This window comes from Entelurus aequoreus, linkage group LG01 (assembly GCF_033978785.1).
Source record: "Entelurus aequoreus isolate RoL-2023_Sb linkage group LG01, RoL_Eaeq_v1.1, whole genome shotgun sequence".
NCBI classification, from domain to species: domain Eukaryota; kingdom Metazoa; phylum Chordata; class Actinopteri; order Syngnathiformes; family Syngnathidae; genus Entelurus; species Entelurus aequoreus.
Window position 1 is genome coordinate 68341390 of NC_084731.1, and position 22212 is coordinate 68363601.

General features: G+C 36.9%; 1 protein-coding gene across 2 annotated transcripts in view; it reads left to right on the top strand.

Moving 5' to 3' along the window:
• Positions 1-22212, top strand: part of prex1 (phosphatidylinositol-3,4,5-trisphosphate-dependent Rac exchange factor 1) — a 252337-nt gene that overhangs the window by 117656 nt on the left and 112469 nt on the right. For both annotated transcript variants that reach the window (XM_062057106.1, XM_062057114.1), the window contains exons 9-10: positions 7860-8009; positions 16793-16940. In XM_062057106.1, the coding sequence (XP_061913090.1) occupies positions 7860-8009; positions 16793-16940 (298 nt within the window). The remainder of the gene's footprint in view (positions 1-7859; positions 8010-16792; positions 16941-22212) is intronic.

Sequence of the window (22212 nt, forward strand, 5' to 3'; positions counted from 1 at the left end):
GAATATAGTCTACTGTACAGTAAGCGATCATCTCCTGCTTTATGTATCTTGCTCTCTCAGTGTTTTACCTTCCGTGTTTCATTGTCGTGTCATCCTACCGCAGACCTCCGTTCCCGTGTTTTGACGTTGCTGTGTGTCTCGTCATTCCTCGTCGTTCCCCTGCTTCTCGGACTGCCCCCTTGGATCTCGACCTCCCGCTTGGACACGGATTCCCCTCTTCCCCTGGACTTCCTCATCTCTCGTTCAACACTTGGTAACACACACTTCAGCTAACTACACACATAGCCTAACACCACATACACTTTTGGATCTAGTTCACACTCCACTCTATTGTTTATTTGTATAGTTTGATTATTATATATATATATAGTTAATATATATAATAAATCATTGTTCACACTGCCATCTAGTGTCTGTCGCCGTCACCTCCCCTAGTAAACCATAACAGATTGTATAACTTGCTTAGTAGTTGTGTTAGTTAAAAAATAGGCACTTTTTCTTATGATAGAAATGCTTCTGCTCATTTGTGTTACTATGTTGTTAATGTGAGTGGCCGAAGATAGTCTTTCTGTCAGGGTTGTCCCTGACAGTTTGGTCTAGTTTTTGTTTTCCTCTGCGTTTGTCTTGGTTTCCTGTTCTTAGTTTCCTGTCAGTGCTTTTATTTTGTCTTCATTTCCTGATTGTCTCCCTGAGTGCTTTGTCCCCTCAGCTGTGGCTGATTGGCACGTGGCCACACCTGGTGCCAGTCAGCCAGCTGCCTATTTAAACCTGTCCTGCCCTCCAGTCACTGCTGGATTATTGTAGTGTCTACTGGTCAATGTCATTATAATACTTGTCACTTTTACCTGTCACTATTTGTCGTTGTAGCTCTGTCTACTTTTGTCCACTCCGCTCAAGTCATAGTTCCTTCGTGTCACAGTAAGTGTTTTTGTTTCTTGTCGACAGTTAGCCTTTGTGCTATTTTAGTTGATAGCCTAGTTTGTTCTACGCCTTGTGCGCGCCTTTTGTTTGTTCCCTTTTGTTTGTTTTTTGCCAAAGTCTTTAATTAAATCATGTTTTCTCGCACTATGCCTGCCATCATCTCTGCATCTTGGGGTTCGTCGCCAACAAACTTTGACACTTTCATCTATTGTAACTCCCAGCAACCTGGCCTCTTTAACTTGTTCAATATGAACTCCGTTCAAAGAAACATTTAATATGCGTTCCTTTCTCTGAGCATGTTTTGAGCAAATAACAAGGTATATATTTGAAGGTGAAATGGTGAAAAACGGTTGAAAAATGTGGACTGTGAAAACTTTCCAGGAAGAGGTGAAAATAGGGCTTTGGAAAACTAGGAATTCTGGGAAATTTTGGAATTCCGGGAATTCCTGGAATTCTTTGAGTTTGGTTATCGAAGCTAAGTGGAGTGGGTGGATGTTGGAACGGTTCAAATCGGTTGAGAAATGTGGGATATGGAGAGGTTTATATATCGCCCATTCATTTTCAATGGAGGGAAATTCCTGGTAATTCCGGGTAATCAGGGTATGTTTGGAACCGGGAGACATGCTGGCTTGAATGTGCAAGGTGAGTGGAGTGTATGGATGGTGGAACGGTTCAAATCTGGTGAGAAATGTGGGATGTATTCATTGTCAATGGGGAGAAAATTACCAGAAATTACGGGAAAACTGGGAATTTTGGGAAAGGGACATGTTTTGCATTTGACTTATGGGAAGAGTAGTGTGGATGGATAGTTGAAAAGGTCAGATTCGGGTTTGAAAAAATGCGAAGAATTTTGAGAAATGTTCCCCTGTATTTCAATGGGAATTCCCTGGACATTTGGAAATATCGAGAAAACCGTGAATTTAAAAAAAAATACTGATACTAGCACAATTGTCTTAGATGATATGAATGAGTTGGTGTTGAAATTTTTTTAATCGGTTGAAAAATTTAGAGGTAGTAACAGGAATTTCGGCAAAACAGGGAATTTGTGCGAAAAGAATAATGGTAGTTTTGTTGTCCCAACTAGGAGGAATGTTTGAAGGTGAAGTGGTGAAACATGGTTAAAAAATGTGGACTTTGAAAACTTTCCAGGAAGAGGCGAAAATAGGGCTTTGGAAAACTGGGAATTCCTGGAATTCTTTGAGTTTGGTTTTCCAAGCTGGGTGGAGTGTGTGGATGTTGGAACGGTTCAAATCGGTTGAGAAATGTGGGATATGGAGAGGTTTTTATATTGCCCATTTATTTTCAATAGAGGGAAATTCCTGGTAATTACGGGTAATCAGGGAATGTTCGGAACCGGGAAACATGCTGGTTGGAATGTGCAGGATGAGTGGAGTGTGGATGTTGGAACGTTTCAAATCTGGTGGGAAATGTGGGATGTATTCATTGTCAATAGGGAGAAAATTACCAGAAAACTGGGAATTTTGTAAAAGGGACAACATGTTTTGCATTTGATTTATCGGAAGAGTAGTGTGGGTGGACGGTTGAAAATGTCCGATTTGGGTTTAAAAATCCGAAGAATTTTGAGAAATGTTCCAATTCATTTGAATGGGAATTCCCTGGACATTTGGGAATTTCGGGAAAACCGGAAATTTTTGAAAATATTGATATGAGCCCAATTGTCCTAGACGATATGAATGGGTTGGTGTTGGAATTTTTTGAATCGGTTGAAAATTTTGTTTTCCAAACTAAGAGGAATGTTTTGAAGGTGGACTGGTCAAAAATGGTTGAAAAATGTGGAATAATGGGAAAAATTACCCGGGAGTTCTGGATAATCTGGGATATTTTTTGTAAAATGACGATTCCCGGTCGGGCCGAACATTTTGATACTGGAACAATTCCGATCGAGTTAAAACTGTGGGCTGTGGAGTGCGCCAAAGCATTTTATTTGTAATTCTAAAGAAGAAAAAGACAACTGCTCACATTGAACGATTAATGGAGAAGATGACAGTGCATGATATGCTGCTTGGCTTGCTGAAGGTTCCTGGTTCAATCCCCACCTTTTACCATCCTAGTCACGTCCGTTGTGTCTTTGAGCAAGACACTTCACCCTTGCTCCTGATGGGTCGTGGTTGGCGCCTTGCATGGCAGCTCCCGCCATCAGTGTGTTAATTGTGTGGGAATGAGTGAATGTGGAAATAGTGTCAAAGAGCTTTGAGTACCTTAAAGGTAGAAAAGCGCTATACAAGTATAACCCATTTACCATATGGCAAATAGATATATGTAAATAAAACGATAAATCATGTTGTTTAGTCTCATGCTTTGAAGCCCCTGTCTGTCTTAAATAAAGACAGTGCATGATATGCTGTTTGCTGCTATGCCTTGTTTTCTTTCTTGAACTCTGAAAGAAGCAAAAGACAACAGTGAACTTTGACTCGTGGTCTTCGAAATATGAATGGAGTAGATCAAAGGCAGGCGGACGTTTGACAATGCATGCTATGCTGCTCGGACAGAGGACTTGCAGGTGTAATGTTAAACAACGTATAGAAAATAGGGCAATTTAATAAGTTTTCAAATAGTACGAAAATGATCAATTGTAGATGTAATTTAGTCTCATGCTTTGAAGTCTCTGTCTTTATTGAAGACAGTGCATGATATGCTGTCTGCTGCCATGCCTTGTTTTCTTTCTTGAATGCTGAAAGAAGAAAAAGACAACTGTGGACTTTGTCTCGGGGTCTTCGAACTATGAATGAAGTAAATCAAAGTCAGGCTGACGTTCGACAGTGCATGGTTTGCTGCTCGGCTGTTGGCAATGTTTAAATTCTGTTGTAGGTGTACTTAAATGATGAAAACAAGGCAATAAAATACATTTTAATGTACCGTCTAGTCCAGGGGTCGGCAACCCGCGGCTCCGGAGCCGCATGCGGCTCCTTGACCACTCTGATGCGGCTCAGCTACATACATGCCGACCCCCCCGATTTTCCCAGGAGATTTATGGATCTCAGTGTCTCTCATAGATTACTCCCAGGGAAAAAATAATCCTATTTACACTCTAATTACTAAATAAAGGGCGTGCCCTAATTGCACTGCAGTAATTGTCCTCTATAGCATTTACATACAGCGTGCCAGTCCAGCCACATGTTGCATGTTGTTATTACTTGCACACACAGGAGACAGCAAAGCATACTTACTCATCAGCCACACAGCTTACACTGACGGTAGCCGTATCAAACAACTTTAACATTGTTACGTTACAAATATGCGCCACACTGTGAACCCACACCAAAAAAGAATGAAAAACACATTTCTGGAGAACATCCCACCGTAACACAACATAAACACAACACAACCATTACCGAGAATCCCATGCAGCCCTAACTCTTCCGGTCTACATTATACACCCCGCTACCACCAAATCCCCCCACACATCAACACCCCCCCCCTCTCCATGCGTTGGTTAAGCGGAAGAGTTAGGGCTGCATGGGATTCTGGGTATTGGTACCGTCAGTGTAAGATGTGTGGCTGCTGAGGTAGTACGCCTTGTGTCACTTACGTGAGCAAGCTGAAATTGCATTCTATGTGTGGTCGAGCAGGTACACTGTTAGGGCAGACTGTAGAGGGCGCCAAATGCAGTGTCATCACGCTCTGATATTCGGGAGTCTCCCGGGAAAAATGAGAGGGTTGGCAAGTATGATGCTATCAAGCGCCATTCATTCAAAACTCGCGGGCTGCACTAACATCAAATTTCCACATTAAAGTGTGTCGGAGACCCCTGGTTCACATAGCATAAAGCATTTAAGCTTTGTATGCGGTGTTTTTCATTTGAAATTTAAAAAAAAAATTTGTGGCTCCCATTACTTTCTTTAATTTGTGAAACTTGCCAAAATGGCTCTTTGAGTGGTAAAGGTTGCCGACCCCTGGTCTAGTCTTTGGTCATGATTTGATGATTTCTTGGAGACAGTGCATGGTATGCTGATTGCTGCTATACCTTGCATTTTTTTTAATCTCAAAGGAGAAAACGACAACAGTGGACTTTGACTCCGGGTCTTCGAACTATGAATGAAGTAGATTAAGTCAGGCTGACGTTTGACAGTGCATGATATGCTGCTCGACTGTTGGCAATGTTTTATTGTGTTTGTAGGTGTAATGAAAAATACTGTAAACAAGGCAATAAAATACATTTTAATGTACATTGTCTAGTTTTTGGTCATGCTTTGAAGATTTAGTGCAGACAGTGCATGGTATGCTGCTCAACTGTTGGCAATGTTTGATTGTGTTTGTAGGTGTAATGATAAATACTGTAAACAAGGCAATGATATACATTTTAATGTGCATCGTCTAGCCTTTGGTCATGCTTTGGAGTCCCTGTCTTTATTGGAGACAGTGCATGGTATGCTGCTCGATTGTTGGCAATGTTGAAATGCGGTTGTAAGTGTAATGATAAATGAAGTAAACAATACAATAAAATAAATTTTTATGTACATTGTCTAGTCTTTGGTCATGCTTTGATGACTTGTTGCAGACAGTGCATGATATGCTGCTTGCTGCGACGCCCCTCCTTTAATTTGCTATTGCTTTGTTTACAGTTTCCACCAATGTTGTGAATCTGTCAGGAGCTGACGGTTTGGGTGGGGCGTCGCCCTCTGTGCCGAGTTTCAAACAGGAAGTAGCACACAGCCGGCCGAGTACCAACTTTTTTTCCCCTTCTCTCTTGGTGTCAAAGATTCAGTTGGAGGTGTGGCTGCAGCCCCCGAAGGTGTGAATGCACAGAATTGCTGTGCCAACGCCTCATCTGTGGGCTGGATGTGGTTGACTGTGTGCGCGCGCGAGTGTAGAAACGCTGTCTTCCTCTCGCTCACGTGTTTCCTCTTTTCAGTAAACGCCAGAATGTTTTGCAGTTTCACAACCGCAAAGAGAACATCAACTCTCGAATGTTTTGACTTTGGCGTGCATTGATTTTTCCAGAAGACAAAACACTCCCCGAGCATGTGAGAACTCCGGAGCTTTTCTTCCCCCTTCAAGTGTCACAAGTATTTATGTGACAGTAGACCCAAATCAAAAACCTCTTTTGGGATGTTATTCATGTCAAAAAGTAGTGGTGGAAGTAGACTGTCATTCTTTTTGCAAATTGTATTTTTATTTTGTTTATAATAATATTAATGTGAAAAAATATAAAAACAATGTGAAATTTGTATATTTTTCTGAAAAGTTTCCCCCCCCCCCCCCCCACAAAATGTATCGACATACAAACTAAAGAAAAGTAAAACTGCAAATATTTAGGGAATTTATTTGTGGTGATAGTTAAAATAATAATAATAAGAAGGGAATATATATATATATATATATATATATATATATATATATATATATATATATATATATATATATATATATATATATATATATATATATATATATATATATATATATATATATATATATATATATATATATATATATATATACGTATATATATATTTTATATATATATATACCTGTATGTGTGTGTGTATGTATATATATATATATATATATATATATATATATATATATATATATATATATATATATATATATATATATATATATATACCTGTATGTGTGTATATATATATATATATATATATGTACATATAAATATTTTTTTTAAATTATTATTTTTATTTTTTTTAAATTACCATCACAATATAAATAAAATGCAAATAATTCCCAAAAATAATTATATGTATAAATGCATTTATTTTTTATACATTTTTATATTATATATTTTATTTATAAAAAAAATAAAAACAATGTAAAATGTTTATATTTTTCTGAAATGTCCCCCCCCCCCCCCACAAAATGTATCAATATGCAAACTAATGCAAAGTAAAACTGCAAATAATTTCCCAAATAACTACATGTCATATGTATGTATATATATATATATATATATATATATATATATATATATATATATATATATATATATATATATATATATATTTACATTTACATTTATTTTTACAAATGTATATTTATAAAAGGAAAACAATATAATAGTTGTGTACATTTTTTTTTTCAAATATTTTCTTTCCACAAAATTTACATTTTTTATTTGATTTATTGATGCGCATCGAGGCTCCCTCGGGTGGCGCTAATTCACGGCTAGGCTTTGACAAAAATAAAACTAACACAAACTAAAACGGCAAATCTTTTGGGAATTTATTAGCATTTTTAAAACATTTGCGGTGGTAATTTAAATATGTTTATACATACATACATACATGCATATATGTATATGTATATATATATATATATATATATATATATATATATATATATATATATATATATATATATATATATGTATATGTATGTATGTATGTATGTATATATATATATATATATATATTTTATAGATAATAAATATTTTTTAACTTAACTTTTTAATATATATATAAGTTAAAAATATAATATAATATACTGTATGTATTTATAAAAACGTTTTTTTTAATTAAAAAAAATGCATAGATTTTTTATATTTTATTTATTATATATGTATTATTTAAAAAAAATTTTTTTGCAGCAATGTGTTTTTTTAAATATTTTATGTAAATGTATGTACATTAAAAAAAAAATTAATATGCAAAATTTTTATTTTTCAAATGTGAAATAAGGCAAAACTCTTCCCTATTGACATACACATAATGCAGAGGGAACCGAGCGGTAGTTTTCGGAACTGGTGGAATTTAAAAGCCCCTTTCCAGTGTCAATATAAGTTCTATTCCTGGTTCTATGGTTATCATCACATTTTTCACGTTGTTATCATTGGTAACCTTCTGACAAAACCAAAGAAAAAATAAGTTGCCCTTGTGGCAAAGGTCTATTGTGAGGAAAATGACGGTAGCTAAATTTTATTAGTTGTGATTATTTTCCCTTTTTGATGTTTTTGCCGGCAGCGGACTATCACAGCAACAACTACACGGTGACAAACGGCTGGAAGATCCACAACACGGCGAAGAACAAGTGGTTCGTCTGCATGACCAAAGCAGCGGAGGACAAGCAGAAGTGGCTGGACGCCATCTTGAGGGAGCGGGAGCAGCGAGAAAGTAAGTCAACTTCTATTTTTTTCAAACCAAAGTCTGAAGTTTCCCTCTTGTTTTTTACTTTAGTGTTTGGCAACTTTGTGTATCCACATTTTCCCCCACTGTGGGACAGATCAAGTCCATCCTATCAAAGTACGGTGGCCTGCAGGTGAAAAAAGTCCAAACTCTGCAAACATAAATCATCCCAAATCCCGCAAAAAAACCTAATTAACCACTTTCAACAATAAAAGGCTGTGGAAAATTGTCCAGATTATTTATTTTAACTGTAATTTTTTTGTTTTTTTGTTATGGTTTCAATTCCTTATTTGAATAATTTGATTATTTATTAGATTATTATTATTAGAAATTGTTTTGCAACGATCTTCAAAATTAATATAATTTTTTAAGATGCATTTTTGTAAATTTCATTAATAATTATTTATTAAAACTTTATTTTGTATTATTTATATATATACTGTATATCTCCAATCCAATTATTTATATAGCACTATTAACAACAAAACTGTGTCCAGAGTGCTGCAGGTAAAAAAAGAAACAATAAAAAGTAATCAAATTACAAGCATTTAAAATTAAACAAGTAAAAAAAAATGCTGTATGTATTTATATATATATATATATATATATATATATATATATATATATATATATATATATATATATATATATATAATATATATATATATATATATATATATATATATATTTATATATATATATTTATATTTAAATGTATTAAAATGTATTAAATAATTTAAAAAAAAATTTTTTTTAAGTGTAATTAAATATTTATTAGACATTTTTTTCATTATTATCAAAAAAAGTTGCATATATATATATATAAATATATATAATTTAAATGTATTGAATTATAAATTATTAGATTTTTTTCTTATTCTTACACATCTCATCCATCCATTTTCTACCGCTTATTCCCTTTGGGGTCGCGGGGGCGCTGGAGCCTATCTCAGCTACAATTGGGCGGAAGGCGGGGTTCACCCTGGACAAGTCGCCACCTCATCACAGGGCCAACACAGATAGACAGACAACATTCACACTCACATTCACACACTAGGGCCAATTTAGTGTTGCCAATCAACCTAGCCCCAGTGCATGTCTTTGGAGGTGGGTGGGAGGAAGCCGGAGTACCCGGAGAGAACCCATGCAGTCACGGGGAGAACATGCAAACTCCACACAGAAAGATCCCGAGCCCGGGATTGAACCCCAGACTACTCAGCACCTTCGTATTGTGAGGCAGACGCACTAACCCCTCTTCCACCGTGCTGCTTACACATCTATTTTGCTAAATTCTTCAAAATAATATAATGTATTAAAAAAACAAAAAACAATTAAATTGTTATTTATTATATTAATTTTATTACTACGTCCCCTTTTTTTTGGCCTAGAAGGCTGATTGGCAACACTAATTTGGCCCTAGTGTGTGAATGTGAATGTTGTCTATCTGTGTTTGCCTTGCCATGAGGTGACGACTTGTCTGTATTGTATTATTTCTTGATGATACCTTTACGTCACATTCACACTGATGGCGGATGCAAAGCGCTAATAACCGCGACACATCAGGGGTGAGGTGTTTTGCCTAAGGACACAACGGCCGTGACGAGGATGGCGGGAGCTGGATTCGAACCAGGAACTCTCAAGTTGCTGGCACGACTGCTCTACTATCTGTGCCACGCCTCCAGGGTGTACCTTGCCTCCCTCAGAGGGACAAGCGGTAGAAAAAATGGATGACTGTTATGGTCCCCAAGAGTAACACACGTTTTTAATTTTCAGATTTTTTATTTATCACTACACTTTTTTTGTAACGTTCCCCAAAATTCTTTAAACAAAATAAATAAATGTTTGTAGTTTTTTTTACTTACTATTTATTATACTATGCCTATTACTATTACACAAGTTTTGCAGTAGTCCCAGAAATAATATAATTTTTCAAAAAATAGGTTTTTCTTTTAATAAATTATTATTAATTAGATAATTGTTGTTATTATTACTACTTTCTTTTTTACAACAGTGCACAAAATTAATACAATCTTTGAAAAATTGTTTTATATTTATGAAGTTATTATTTTTACATTAATTATTATTAAAAGGAGTATAATTTTTTTAAATAGATTTTTACTTGTCTTTTACAACTGTTTGCAACGTACCCCAAAAGTATTCAAACAAAATAAATCTTTGTAAATGTGTACTTATTTAATATAATATGTTGTATGTTATTATTACACATTTTTTGCAAAACTCCCAGTATTAACATTATTTTTCAAAAAATATTTTTTACTTTGAATGAATAGTTATTTATTTGATATTGTATTATTATTATTACAACTTTTTTTTTTACAATTGTCCACAAAATTAATACAATCTTAAAATATATTTTTTTTATATTTATGAAGTTATTATTCTCTAGGTTTCTTTGAGCGTTGTGTGAAAAAAGTGGCATGTCATTAATCATTAGCCATCCATCCATGCATCTTCTTCCGCTTATCCGAGGTCGGGTCACGGGGGCAGCAGCCTAAGCAGGGAAGCCCAGACTTTCCTCTCCCCAGCCACTTCGTCCAGCTCTTCCCGGGGGATCCCGAGGCGTTCCCAGGCCAGCCGGGAGACATAGTCTTCCCAACGTGTCCCGGGTCTTCCCCATGGCCTCCTACCGGTCGGACGTGCCCTAAACACCTCCCTAGGGAAGCGTTCGGGTGGCATCCTGACCAGATGCCCGAACCACTTCATCTGGCTCCTCTCGATGTGGAGGAGCAGCGGCTTTACTTTGAGCTCCCCCCGGATGGCAAACTCCCATGCACCCTCAAGGACCCTGCCGAGAGTATAGAGCTGGTCCACAGTTCCACGACTAGGACCAAAACCACACTGTTCCTCCTGAATCCGAGGTTCGACTATCCGGCGTAGTCTTCTCTCTAGTACACCTGAATAGACCTTACCGGGAAGGCTGAGGAGTGTGATCCCACGATAGTTGGAACACACCCTCCGGTTCCCCTTCTTAAAGAGAGGAACCACCACCCCGGTCTGCCAATCCAGAGGTGCCGCCTCCGATGTCCACGCGATGCTGCAGAGTCTTGTCAACCAAGACAGCCCCATGTTTATATGTTTATATCAATTATATGTTTATATAAATTATTATTAAAAGTAACCATTTTTAAAAATTGATTTTTTAAATAATTTTTTTAAACTTTTCTTTTACACTTGTTTGCAACGTCCCCTAAAAGTATTTAAACAAAATAAAATATATTTGTAAATTTGTACTTATTATTTATTATAATATGTCTATTATTATTACATATTTTTTGCAATAGTCCCAGAAATAACATAATTTAAAAATATATTTTTTTTACTCTAAATAAATAGTTATTCATTAGATATCTTTTATTATTATTACTACTTTTTTTTTTAATTGTCCCCAAAATTAATACAATCTTAAAATATATATTGTTTATATTTATTAAGTTATTATTCTCTAGGTTTTTTAAGGGCTGCGTTAAAAAAGTGGCCTGTCATTAATTATTGTTTTTATATGAATCACATATTAAATGTAATATACTTTTATAAAACAGATTTTTTAAATGATTTTTTTTTACTTTATCATCACACTTATTTTTGCAATGTTACCCAAAATTATTTAAACAACATAAATAAATATTTCTAATTGTGTTACTTATTATTTATTATTATACGTCTGTTATCAATACACATTTTTTGCAATAGTCCCAGAAATATATTTTTTCAAAATATATTTTTTAAACTTTAAATAAATTATTATTTATTAGATAATTGTTACTAATATTGCTACTTTTTTTGCAACGGTCCCCAAAAGTACAATACTTTTTAAGAATATAATTTTTAAATGTAATAGATTTTGTTTTACATTCCATAAAATTATTTAAAAATAAATAAATACATATTTGTATTTGTTTACTTATTTATTATAAGAGTATAATAATCACACATTTGTTTGTAAAAGCTCCAGAAATAATAAAAATAAAAAGTTAAACTTTGAATAAATCATTATTTATCAGATACTTATTGTTGTGTTTTTTTAAAATGATCCCCAAAAGTAATATTTTAAAAAAAAGAGATTTTTTTAAATTTAGATCTTTTTTTAAACTTTATTACTAAACTTTTTTTGCATCGTTCCCCAAATTTATTTAAACAAAATGAATAAATATTTGTATTTTTTACATAAAATATCTACTTATATCACACATTTTTTGCAATAGTCTCACAAATAATATAATTTTGCAAAAAATAAATGATTATTTATTAGATAATTGTAGCTATTATAAATTAAAAAAAATTTTTTTTTAACAACGGTCCCCAAAATGAATACAATTAAAAAAATAAACATGTTTTATATTTCTTACATTATTATTCACAAAGTTTTTCAAGAGTTGTGTGCAAAAAGTGGCTTGGCATTTCTAATTATTTGTGTATTAATGAGTGTAATTGACACGTATTATTAGGGGAGCACATGTTGTGTTGCAGTTTTCTGAGCAAGCTGGGACAAATTAGCCAACAACGGCGACTAAAAATAGTGTTGGAATTAGGTCATGCTAGTCTCTGTTAGTTTGGCGCTTGCTTGTGCGCTAATTAAACGCTTCGTCCTTTGATTTTCTTTGGCTGGCGGTGACGTGGCCTCAAGCTTCCAAACGGAAGGCGGCAGAACTTTTGTGCCACGGACCAGGAGCAGTTGGTAACTTGACACCCTCTGGACCGTCTTCCCTCCAACCTGTCCTAGCCATCTGTCTTTGCCATGTTCCGCCTCGTGGATTTAACCCCATCTGCGCAGGTCCAGGCCACCTGATAGCGTTGGCGGCCTGGAAAAAAACAAAACACAATTGGATCTCGCCGGCACAAATGGTGTTGGAGGATGGTGTTTGAGGAGAATGAGCCTCTTTAACGATTGTGCCCTGAATTATCTGGAGGTGTGCCATTACCTGCCTGAGGGCCACACTTGCTCCGCCTCTCTTTCTCTGACACGCTTTCCTTGGAAGGTGACACAACTCCTGATGGATCGGCCTGCAATTATTGCACTTGGGTGTTGGGCCACTTGAAATAATGTATTGGGCCACATGAAATAATGTGCTGGATGACATAAAATGATGTCGCTGGCCACGTGAAATAATGTGCTGGACCACAAGAAATGAAATAGCTGGCCACATGAAATAATGTGCTGGATGTCATAAAACGAAGTGGCTGGCCACATTAAATAATGTGCTGCGCCACGTAAAATTACTTGGCGGGCAACATGAAATAATGTGCTGGATGACAAAAAATGATGTGGTTGGCCATGTGAAATAATGTGCTGGAAACTTGTCAGGTACAAAACTTTACCTTACTAGCCTATATAAATCAACCATTTATAAAAATAAAAAAAAACATGAAATAATGTGTTGGGCCACATGAAATAATGTGTTGGGTCACATGAAATAATGTTTTGGGCCACTTGAACAATTGTGTTGGGCAAAAAGTGAAATAATGTGTTGGGCCACTTGAAATAATGTGTTGGAACACATTAAATAATGTGTTGGGCAATGTGAAATAATGTGTTGGGCCACAGGAAATAATGTGTTGGTCACATGAAATAATGTTTTGGGCCACTTGAAAAAATGTGTTGGGCAAAGTGAAATAATGTGTTGGGCCACTTGAAATAATGTGTTGGAACACATGAAATAATGTGTTGGCCCACATGAAATAATGTGTTGGCCCACATGAAATAATGTGTTGGCCCACATGAAATAATGTGATGGGCGATGTGAAATAATGTGTTGGGCCAATTGAAATAATGTGTTGGGCCACTTGAAATAATGTGTTGGGCCACTTTAAATAATGTGTTGGGCCACATGAAATAATGTGTTGGGCCACTTGAAATAATGTGTTGGGCCACTTGAAATAATGTGTTGGGCCACTTGAAATAATGTGTTGGGCTACATGAAATAATGTGTTGGTCCACATGAAATAATGTGTTGGGCCAATTGAAATAATGTGTTGGGCCACTTGAAATAATGTGTTGGGCCACATGAAATAATGTGTTGGGCCACATTGAAATAATGTGTTGGGCCACTTGAAATAATGTGTTGGTCCACATGAAATAATGTGTTGGGCCACATGAAATAATGTGTTGGGCCACATTAAATAATGTGTTGAGCCACTTGAAATAATGTGTTGGGCCACATGAAATAATGTGTTGGGCCACATGAAATAATGTGTTGGGCCACTTTAAATAATGTGTTGGGCCACTTTAAATAATGTGTTGGGCCACATGAAATAATGTGTTGGGCTACGTGAAATAATGTGTTGGGCCACTTGAAATAATGTGTTGGGCCACATGATATAATAAAATAATAACATAAAAACTAAAATAATAAAAAAACGTTTGTTACTCTATTAATAATGTTTTAATACAATCATATTTTATAAGTTTGTACTTATTTGAAAAACATATTAGGCGGACATTACAATATATTTTTTAAATTTTGTGATTAATCATATTTTAATTACAGATTAGTTTTTTAAAAATTCAAATAATTCAAAATTTAAAAAAATACTTTTTACGTCATCTTTGAGTTTTTTTACTTTCATCTCCCAAAGTTCTCCTTCCAGTCGACCACTTGGACTGAACTTTGGCCCTCTGAGTGGAGGATTGTTTGCTTCTTCTTGGCAGGCAGACCTCCTGGCTGTGGTCCATCCACGCTCACAGCTGGGCGGTCCTGGACCAGTTCTTCAAGCAGTCCAAAGAACAGCTTTGTTCTGGGACTCAGGAGGAAGCCGTTTTTGTCTCTCAAAGAAACAATTGTGGGAGAAGCGCTTCTTGGAAACTTCTCAAGCTGTACATTTTTGTTTCGCACTTTAAAAAGATCCTCTATATATGACAGAAGCGGTCTGCTGTTTTTAAGAACGTACTGCGAGAAACTGTACTCCAAGATCATTTATATAACAGAAACTCTGTTTTTTTAAGTACTTACTGCAAAAACACTAGTCAAAGATCCTCTATGGGACAGCAGCATTTTGCTGTTTTTGGGGACCGACCCCAAAAAGGCTAATCAAAGATTCTGTGTATGACAAGAGGAGCACTCTGCTGTTTTTAAGCACTTACTAAAAAGCGCTGGTCAAAGATTATTTTCATGACAACAACATTTTGCTGTTTTCAAGTACCTACCACAAAAGCACGAGTCAAAGATCCTCTATATGACAGGAAAACATTTAGCTGTTTTTAAGCACCTATTGCAAAAACAGTTAGTCAAATATCCTCTGTATGACAACAACATCCTGCTGCTTTGAAGTACTTACTACAAATACACTAGTTCAAAGATCCTCTATATAACAGCAACATTTTGCTGTTTTTAGGGACCAACCCCCAAAATGCCAATCAAAGATTCTGTATATGACAGGAGGATCACTCTGCGTTTTTTTAAGTGCTTACTTGAAAGCGCTAGTCAAAGATGCTTTTCATGTCGAAGATCCTCTGTATGACAGGAAAACATTTTGCAGTTTTTAAGCACCTATTGCAAAAACAGTCAAAGATTCTCTGCATGACAGGAAAACATTCTGCTGTTTTTAAGTACTTACTACAAAAACACTACTCAAAGATCCTCTATATGACAGGAACATTTTACTGTTTACCCCAAAAAGGCTAATCAAAGATTGTGTATATGACAGGAGGAGCACTATGTTGTTTTTGAGCACTTACTAAAAAAGATCTTCTATATATGACAGGAGCGGTCTGCTGTTTTTAGGAACGTACTGCGAGAAACTATACTCCAAGATCATTTATATAATAGAAACTCTGTTTTTTTAAGTACTTACTGCAAAAAACAGTAGTCAAAGATCCTCTATGTGACAGCAGCATTTTGCTGTTTTTAGGGACCGACCCCAAAAAGGCTAATCAAAGATTGTGTAAATGACAGGAGGAGCACTATGTTGTTTTTAAGCACTTACCAAAAGCGCTAGTCAAAGATACTTTTAATGACAAAAACATTCTGCTGTTTTTAATTACCTACCACAAAAGCACGAGTCAAAGATCCACTATTTGACAGGAAAACATTTTGCTGTTTTTAAGCACCTATTGCAAAAACAGTTAATCAAAGATCCTCTGCATCACAGGAAAGCATTTTGCTGTTTGTAAGAACCTACTGCAAAAACTCAATGTAAAGTCCTTGTATGTGACACAATCTGCTGTTTTTGAGGACTTACTGCAAAAACCATATGTAAAGCTCTTGTATGTGATGCAATCTGCTGTTTGTGAGGACCTACTGCAAAGAGTCAATGTAAATCTCTTGTATGTAACACAATCTGCTGTTTTTGAGGACCTACTGTAAAAAGACTAGGCAAAGATCTTCTACATAACAGGAGGCCTTTGCTGTTTTAAGAACCTACTGCAAAAACGCAGGAGTAAAACATCTTCTATATGGCATGAAAGCTTTGCTGTCTTTTTAAGGATCTACTAAAAACGCATTTCAAAGATCCTCTAATCAATAGGAGTGCTTTTGTTTTTAATAACCCTTTGAGACACTTGTGATTTAGGGCTATGTAAATAAACATTGATTGATTGATTGATTGATTGAACCTACTGCAAAACTTTTTTTTTTGGACAGGAGCATTCTGCCGTTTTTTAGGACTTACTGTAAATCCTGTGGTCAGCAATCCTCTGGATGACAGTTTTTTTTAATGTACCTGTTGCAACAACACGACTAGCCAAAGATCCTCTATTGTGCTCGACGGCGGCCATGTTTTCCCACCATTTTGACTGACATGATTTGGCGGCGCAGGTCTGAAACTGGGGATGGAGCGAGACGCCTATGTGATGATTGCCGAGAAGGGTGAGAAGCTCTACCACATGATGATGACCAGGAGCCGCCACCTCATCAAGGACCGGCGCCGCAAGCTGAGCATCGTGCCCAAGTGCTTCATGGGAAAGTGAGTGAACACCTTTCACACAGAAGCAACCACAGCGACACATCATCATCCTACGTTAGTGTATGCTTAAGGAACACTTTTATACACAGGCCTTGTCCCGCCTCTGTTACAGCCTCTGTACCCTTTCCGTGCTGGTGCATTTCATACAGAACATTGTCACAGAAGGAATATGCTTTTATAGGCGGTGTGAAAGATACTTCTGGTACAGAATATTTACAGAACAACTCCCTCCACAATTCCGTGTGTCTGTGCCTTTTACACAAAACGGCGACGGACAAGCAAGTAGTAAAAATTCCTGCTTTTACAGGTAGTGACTAATACAACTTTCTGATGTTCACAAAAACAGTTGCATATCGGTGCCTTTTATGCAGAACAATAACACAAAAGGTGGAAAAATGGCGGCTCTAACAGGCTGTGTGATGGAAGAATGTTCACTGGATGACTTTCATATAGAATAGCAACAGATGGAGAGAAAAAAAGGCAGAAAAATGCTTTGTGTTGGTGCCTTTTATGTAGAACAATTACACAGAGAAAGGCGGAAAAATGGCGGTTCTAATGGGGTTTGTGATGAAAGATTGTTCACTGGATGACTTTCATCCAGAACCGCAAGAGATGGGAGAAAAAAAGGCTGAAAAATGCCGGCTTTGTGTTGGTGCCTTTTATGCAGAACAATGACCCAGAAGTTATAACAGGCTGTGTGATGGAGGACTGTTCAATGGATGACTTTCATACAGAATAGCAATAAATGGAAAAAAAGGCTGAAAAATGCCGGCTTTGTGTTCGTGCCTTTTATGCAGAACAATTACACAGAAAAAGGTGGGAAAATGGTGATGGAAGAATGTTCATTGGATGACTTTCATACAGAATAGCAAGAGATGGGAAACAAAGGCAAAAAAATGCCGGCTTTATGTCGGTGCCTTTTATGCAGAACAATGACACAGAGAAAGGTGGAAAAATGGCGGTTCTAACAGGCTGTGTGATGAAAGCTTGTTCACTGGATGACTTTAATACAGAATAGCAAGAGATGGAAAAAAGACACAAAAATGCCAGCTTTGTGTTGGTGCTTTTTATGCAGAACAATTACACAGAAAATGGTGGTTCTAACAGGCTGTGTGATGGAAGAATGTTCACTGGATGACGTTCATACAGAACCGCAAGAGATGGGAAACAAAGGCAGAAAAATGCCGGCTTGTGTTGGTGCCATTTATGCAGAACAATGACACAGACCAAAGGCAGGAAAATGCCGGCTTGAATATTGGGCGATGCACCGCATGTTGTCACGATACCGTTGACCGGTCGGTGAGTCGGCCATGTTGTACTGAGCAGCCAGGACATTTAACCTGTGGATGACATTAGCATTGCCCTGCTGTCGACTCAGCCATGTTGTACTGAGCAGCCAGGACATGAAATGAATGACATTGACGGACACAACATGGGAGAAGGGAAGAGTGAAATGTCTCACATGAGCTGAGGAAAGTCCAAATAGTTTGGACTGACTCTGTTCTCACTATTTGAAAGTAGTAGTAGTAATAATAATAATGATAATAATAATAATAATAATAATAATGAATTAATGACATTTACAGACACAAAATGGGAGAAGAGTTCCCTCACTAGTTTAGAGGAGTGAGTCATAATGATCATGTGACCACCAGTCAAAAGTCGTTCTGGCTCCTCTGGAGCTCCGCCCCTGTGGCCCAGATGGACGTCAGACTGATTTCATGACAAGGTTTGATGGCGCCCGCTAACAATCTGATCTTTCTTGGTGTCAATGTGCATCATTGCATCATACGTCTGGTTTTGAATAATGCATTCAGTCAATTAGGAGGAATAATTATTCGGGAATAATTTTAATGTTAGATGTAATATTACAAGGATAAAGTCTAATATGACAAGAAAAATGTTAAATTTGTACATGAATTAACATGATAATACACAAAAATCATCATTACTTCTGGGATAATTATTTGACTCAGAAAAAGACGTAATATTACAAGAATAATGTCTAATATGACAAGAAAAATGTATGATTTTTACATTAATTAACATGAAGTATAAGTATAATGTTTCTGGTCATCATCCTGTAATACGACGTCTGACCAGAAATATTACAATATTACTTCAATCAATTTTTTTTCTTTTTTTTTTCTTGCCCTGATGTGGGATCTGAGCCGAGGATGTTGTTGTGGCTTGTGCAGCCCTTTGAGACACTCATCATTTAGGGCTATATAAGTAAACATTGATTGATTGATAATATTACTTCCACACAGAAGTAGTATTACAGGATGATGAGCAGAAATATTATAATAGTACTTCCAAACAGAAGTAGTATTACAGGATGATGAGCAGAAATATTATAATAGTACTTCCAAACAGAAGTAGTATTACAGTATGATGAGCAGAAATATTATAATAGTACTTCCAAACCGAAGTAGTATTACAGGATGATGAGCAGAAAAAGGTGTTGACATTTTGTAAAGCACTTTGGTAAAAAGTATTTTATTGGAGGACGTTTAGATGTGAACCTACCACAAGTAAACAGGGCTGCTTATATCGCACATGATATCGCACATTTAACATGCTAGCACATTTATTTTATTTTTTCCTGATATCGGTCAGCAGCCAACAAAAGTCCACAGTTAACAAGCAGAGAGCATGAAAACCATTCTTTGGAGGATCTTTGATGTGAGAACAACAATCATGGGCATGGCCACTAAAGTCCTTTTTATCATTGTCATCCCTCACTAAGATTCTCTGTTACGCACACACACACACACACACACACACACACACACACACACACACACACACACACACACACACACACACACACACACACACACACACACACACACACACACACACACACACACTCACACAAACACAAACACACGCGCGTGCGTCAGCCATGCACCTGGCTGCTAAGAAACAACAATCTAATTATGCTCAAGTTTGACTTTTGTTCTGCAGATAAAGGTTGCAATGGCAGATGGTTCATGATCCTCTACTTGAGTGTGTGTGTGTGTGTGTGTGTGTGTGTGTGTGTGTGTGTGTGTGTGTGTGTGTGTGTGTGTGTGTGTGTGTGTGCGTGCGTGCGTGCGTGCGTGCGTGTGCATGTGTTTGTGCGTGTGTGTGTGTGTGTGTGTGTGTGTGCGTGCGTGCGTGCGTGCGTGCGTGTGCATGTGTTTGTGCGTGTGCGTGTGTTTGTGCGAGTGTGTGCGCGTGTGCGCATCTGGGAAGACGGAACCCGCTAGCAATTAATGTATATTTAGATTTGCTTTCCGGCATCTGTGTAATTAATTCTGTACTGTATGTGACTGGAACACACACACACACACACACACACACACACACACACACACACACACACACACACACACACACACACACACACACACACACACACACACACACTGTGATGTGAGGAGATTGGTTGGATTGAGTTGGAATATGTCATTTTTAAACATTTGTTCTTGACTGATTGAAATGTCTTTTAAAATAGAAGCAAGCAGATATGACATATACTACATCTACTGTAGATGTGTATATATATGTACACTACCGTACAAAAGTTTGGGGTCACCCAAACAATTTTGTGGAATAGCCTTCATTTCTAAGAACAAGAATAGACTGTCGAGTTTCAGATGAAAGTTCTCTTTTTCTGGCCATTTTGAGCGTTTAATTGACCCCACAAATGTGATGCTCCAGAAACTCAATCTGCTCAAAGAAAGGTCAGTTTTGTAGCTTCTGTAACAAGCTAAACTGTTTTCAGATGTGTGAACATGATTGCACAAAGGTTTTCTAATCATCAATTAGCCTTCTGAGCCAATGAGCAAACACATTGTACCATTAGAACACTGGAGTGATAGTTGCTGGAAATGGGCCTCTATACACCTATGTAGATATTGCACCAAAAACCAGACATTTGCAGCTAGAATAGTCATTTACCACATTAGCAATGTATAGAGTGTATTTCTTTAAAGTTAAGACTAGTTTAAAGTTATCTTCATTGAAAAGTACAGTGCTTTTCCTTAAAAAATAAGGACATTTCAATGTGACCCCAAACTTTTTGACGGTAGTGTATATATGTATAAATATATAAATGTATATATATATATATATATATATATATATATATATATATATATATATATATATATATATATATATATATATATATATATATATATATATATATATATATATATATATATATATATATTCATATACGTATATACTGCATCTACTGTATATATACAGTGTATATATATATATATATATATGTATATATATATATATATATACTACATCTCCTGTATATATATACACACACACTACATCTACTGTAGATGTATGTATATATGTGTGTATATATATATATATTTATATATTATTACATTTACTGTATATACATATACAGTACATACTGTACATGTATGTACAGTATGTACTGTATATGTAGCGATGTAGTATATATATATATATATATATATATATATATATATATATATATATATATATATATATATATATATATATATATATATATATATATATATATATATATATCCTCTCTGAGCTGCCACCGTATCGTGGTAGAGGAGTTTGCGTGTCCCAATGATCCTAGGAGCTATGTTGTCCGGGGGCTTTATGCCCCCTGGTAGGGTCTCCCAAGACAAACTGGTGAGGGATCAGACAAAGAGCAGCTCGAAGACCTCCATGAAAAATACAAACAAAGGACCCAGATTTCCCTCGCCCGGACGCGGGTCACCGGGGCCCCCCTCTGGAGCCAGGTCCAGAGGTGTGGCACAATGGCGAGCGCCTGGTGGCCGGGCCTGTCCCCATGGGACCCGGCCGGGCACAACCCGAAGAGGCAACGTGGGTGTCCCCTCCAATGGGCTCACCACCCATAGCAGGTGCCATAGGGGTCGGGTGCAATGTGAGCTGGGCGGAAGCTGAAGGCAGGGCACTTGGCGGTCCGATCCTCGGCTACATAAGCTAGCTCTTGGGACGTGGAACGTCACCTCGCTGGGGGGAAGGAGCCTGAGCTAGTGCGCGAGGTGGGGAAGTTCCGGCTAGATATCGTCAGACTCACTTCGACGCACAGCAAGGGCTCTGGAACCAGTTCTCTCAAGAGGGGCTGGACTCTTCCACTCTGTCAGCAGTGAGAGGCGACGGGCTGGGGTGGCAATTCTTGTTGCCCCCCCGGCTCAAAGCCTGCACGTTGGAGTTCAACCCAGTGGACGAGAGGGTAGATTCCCTCAGCCTTCGG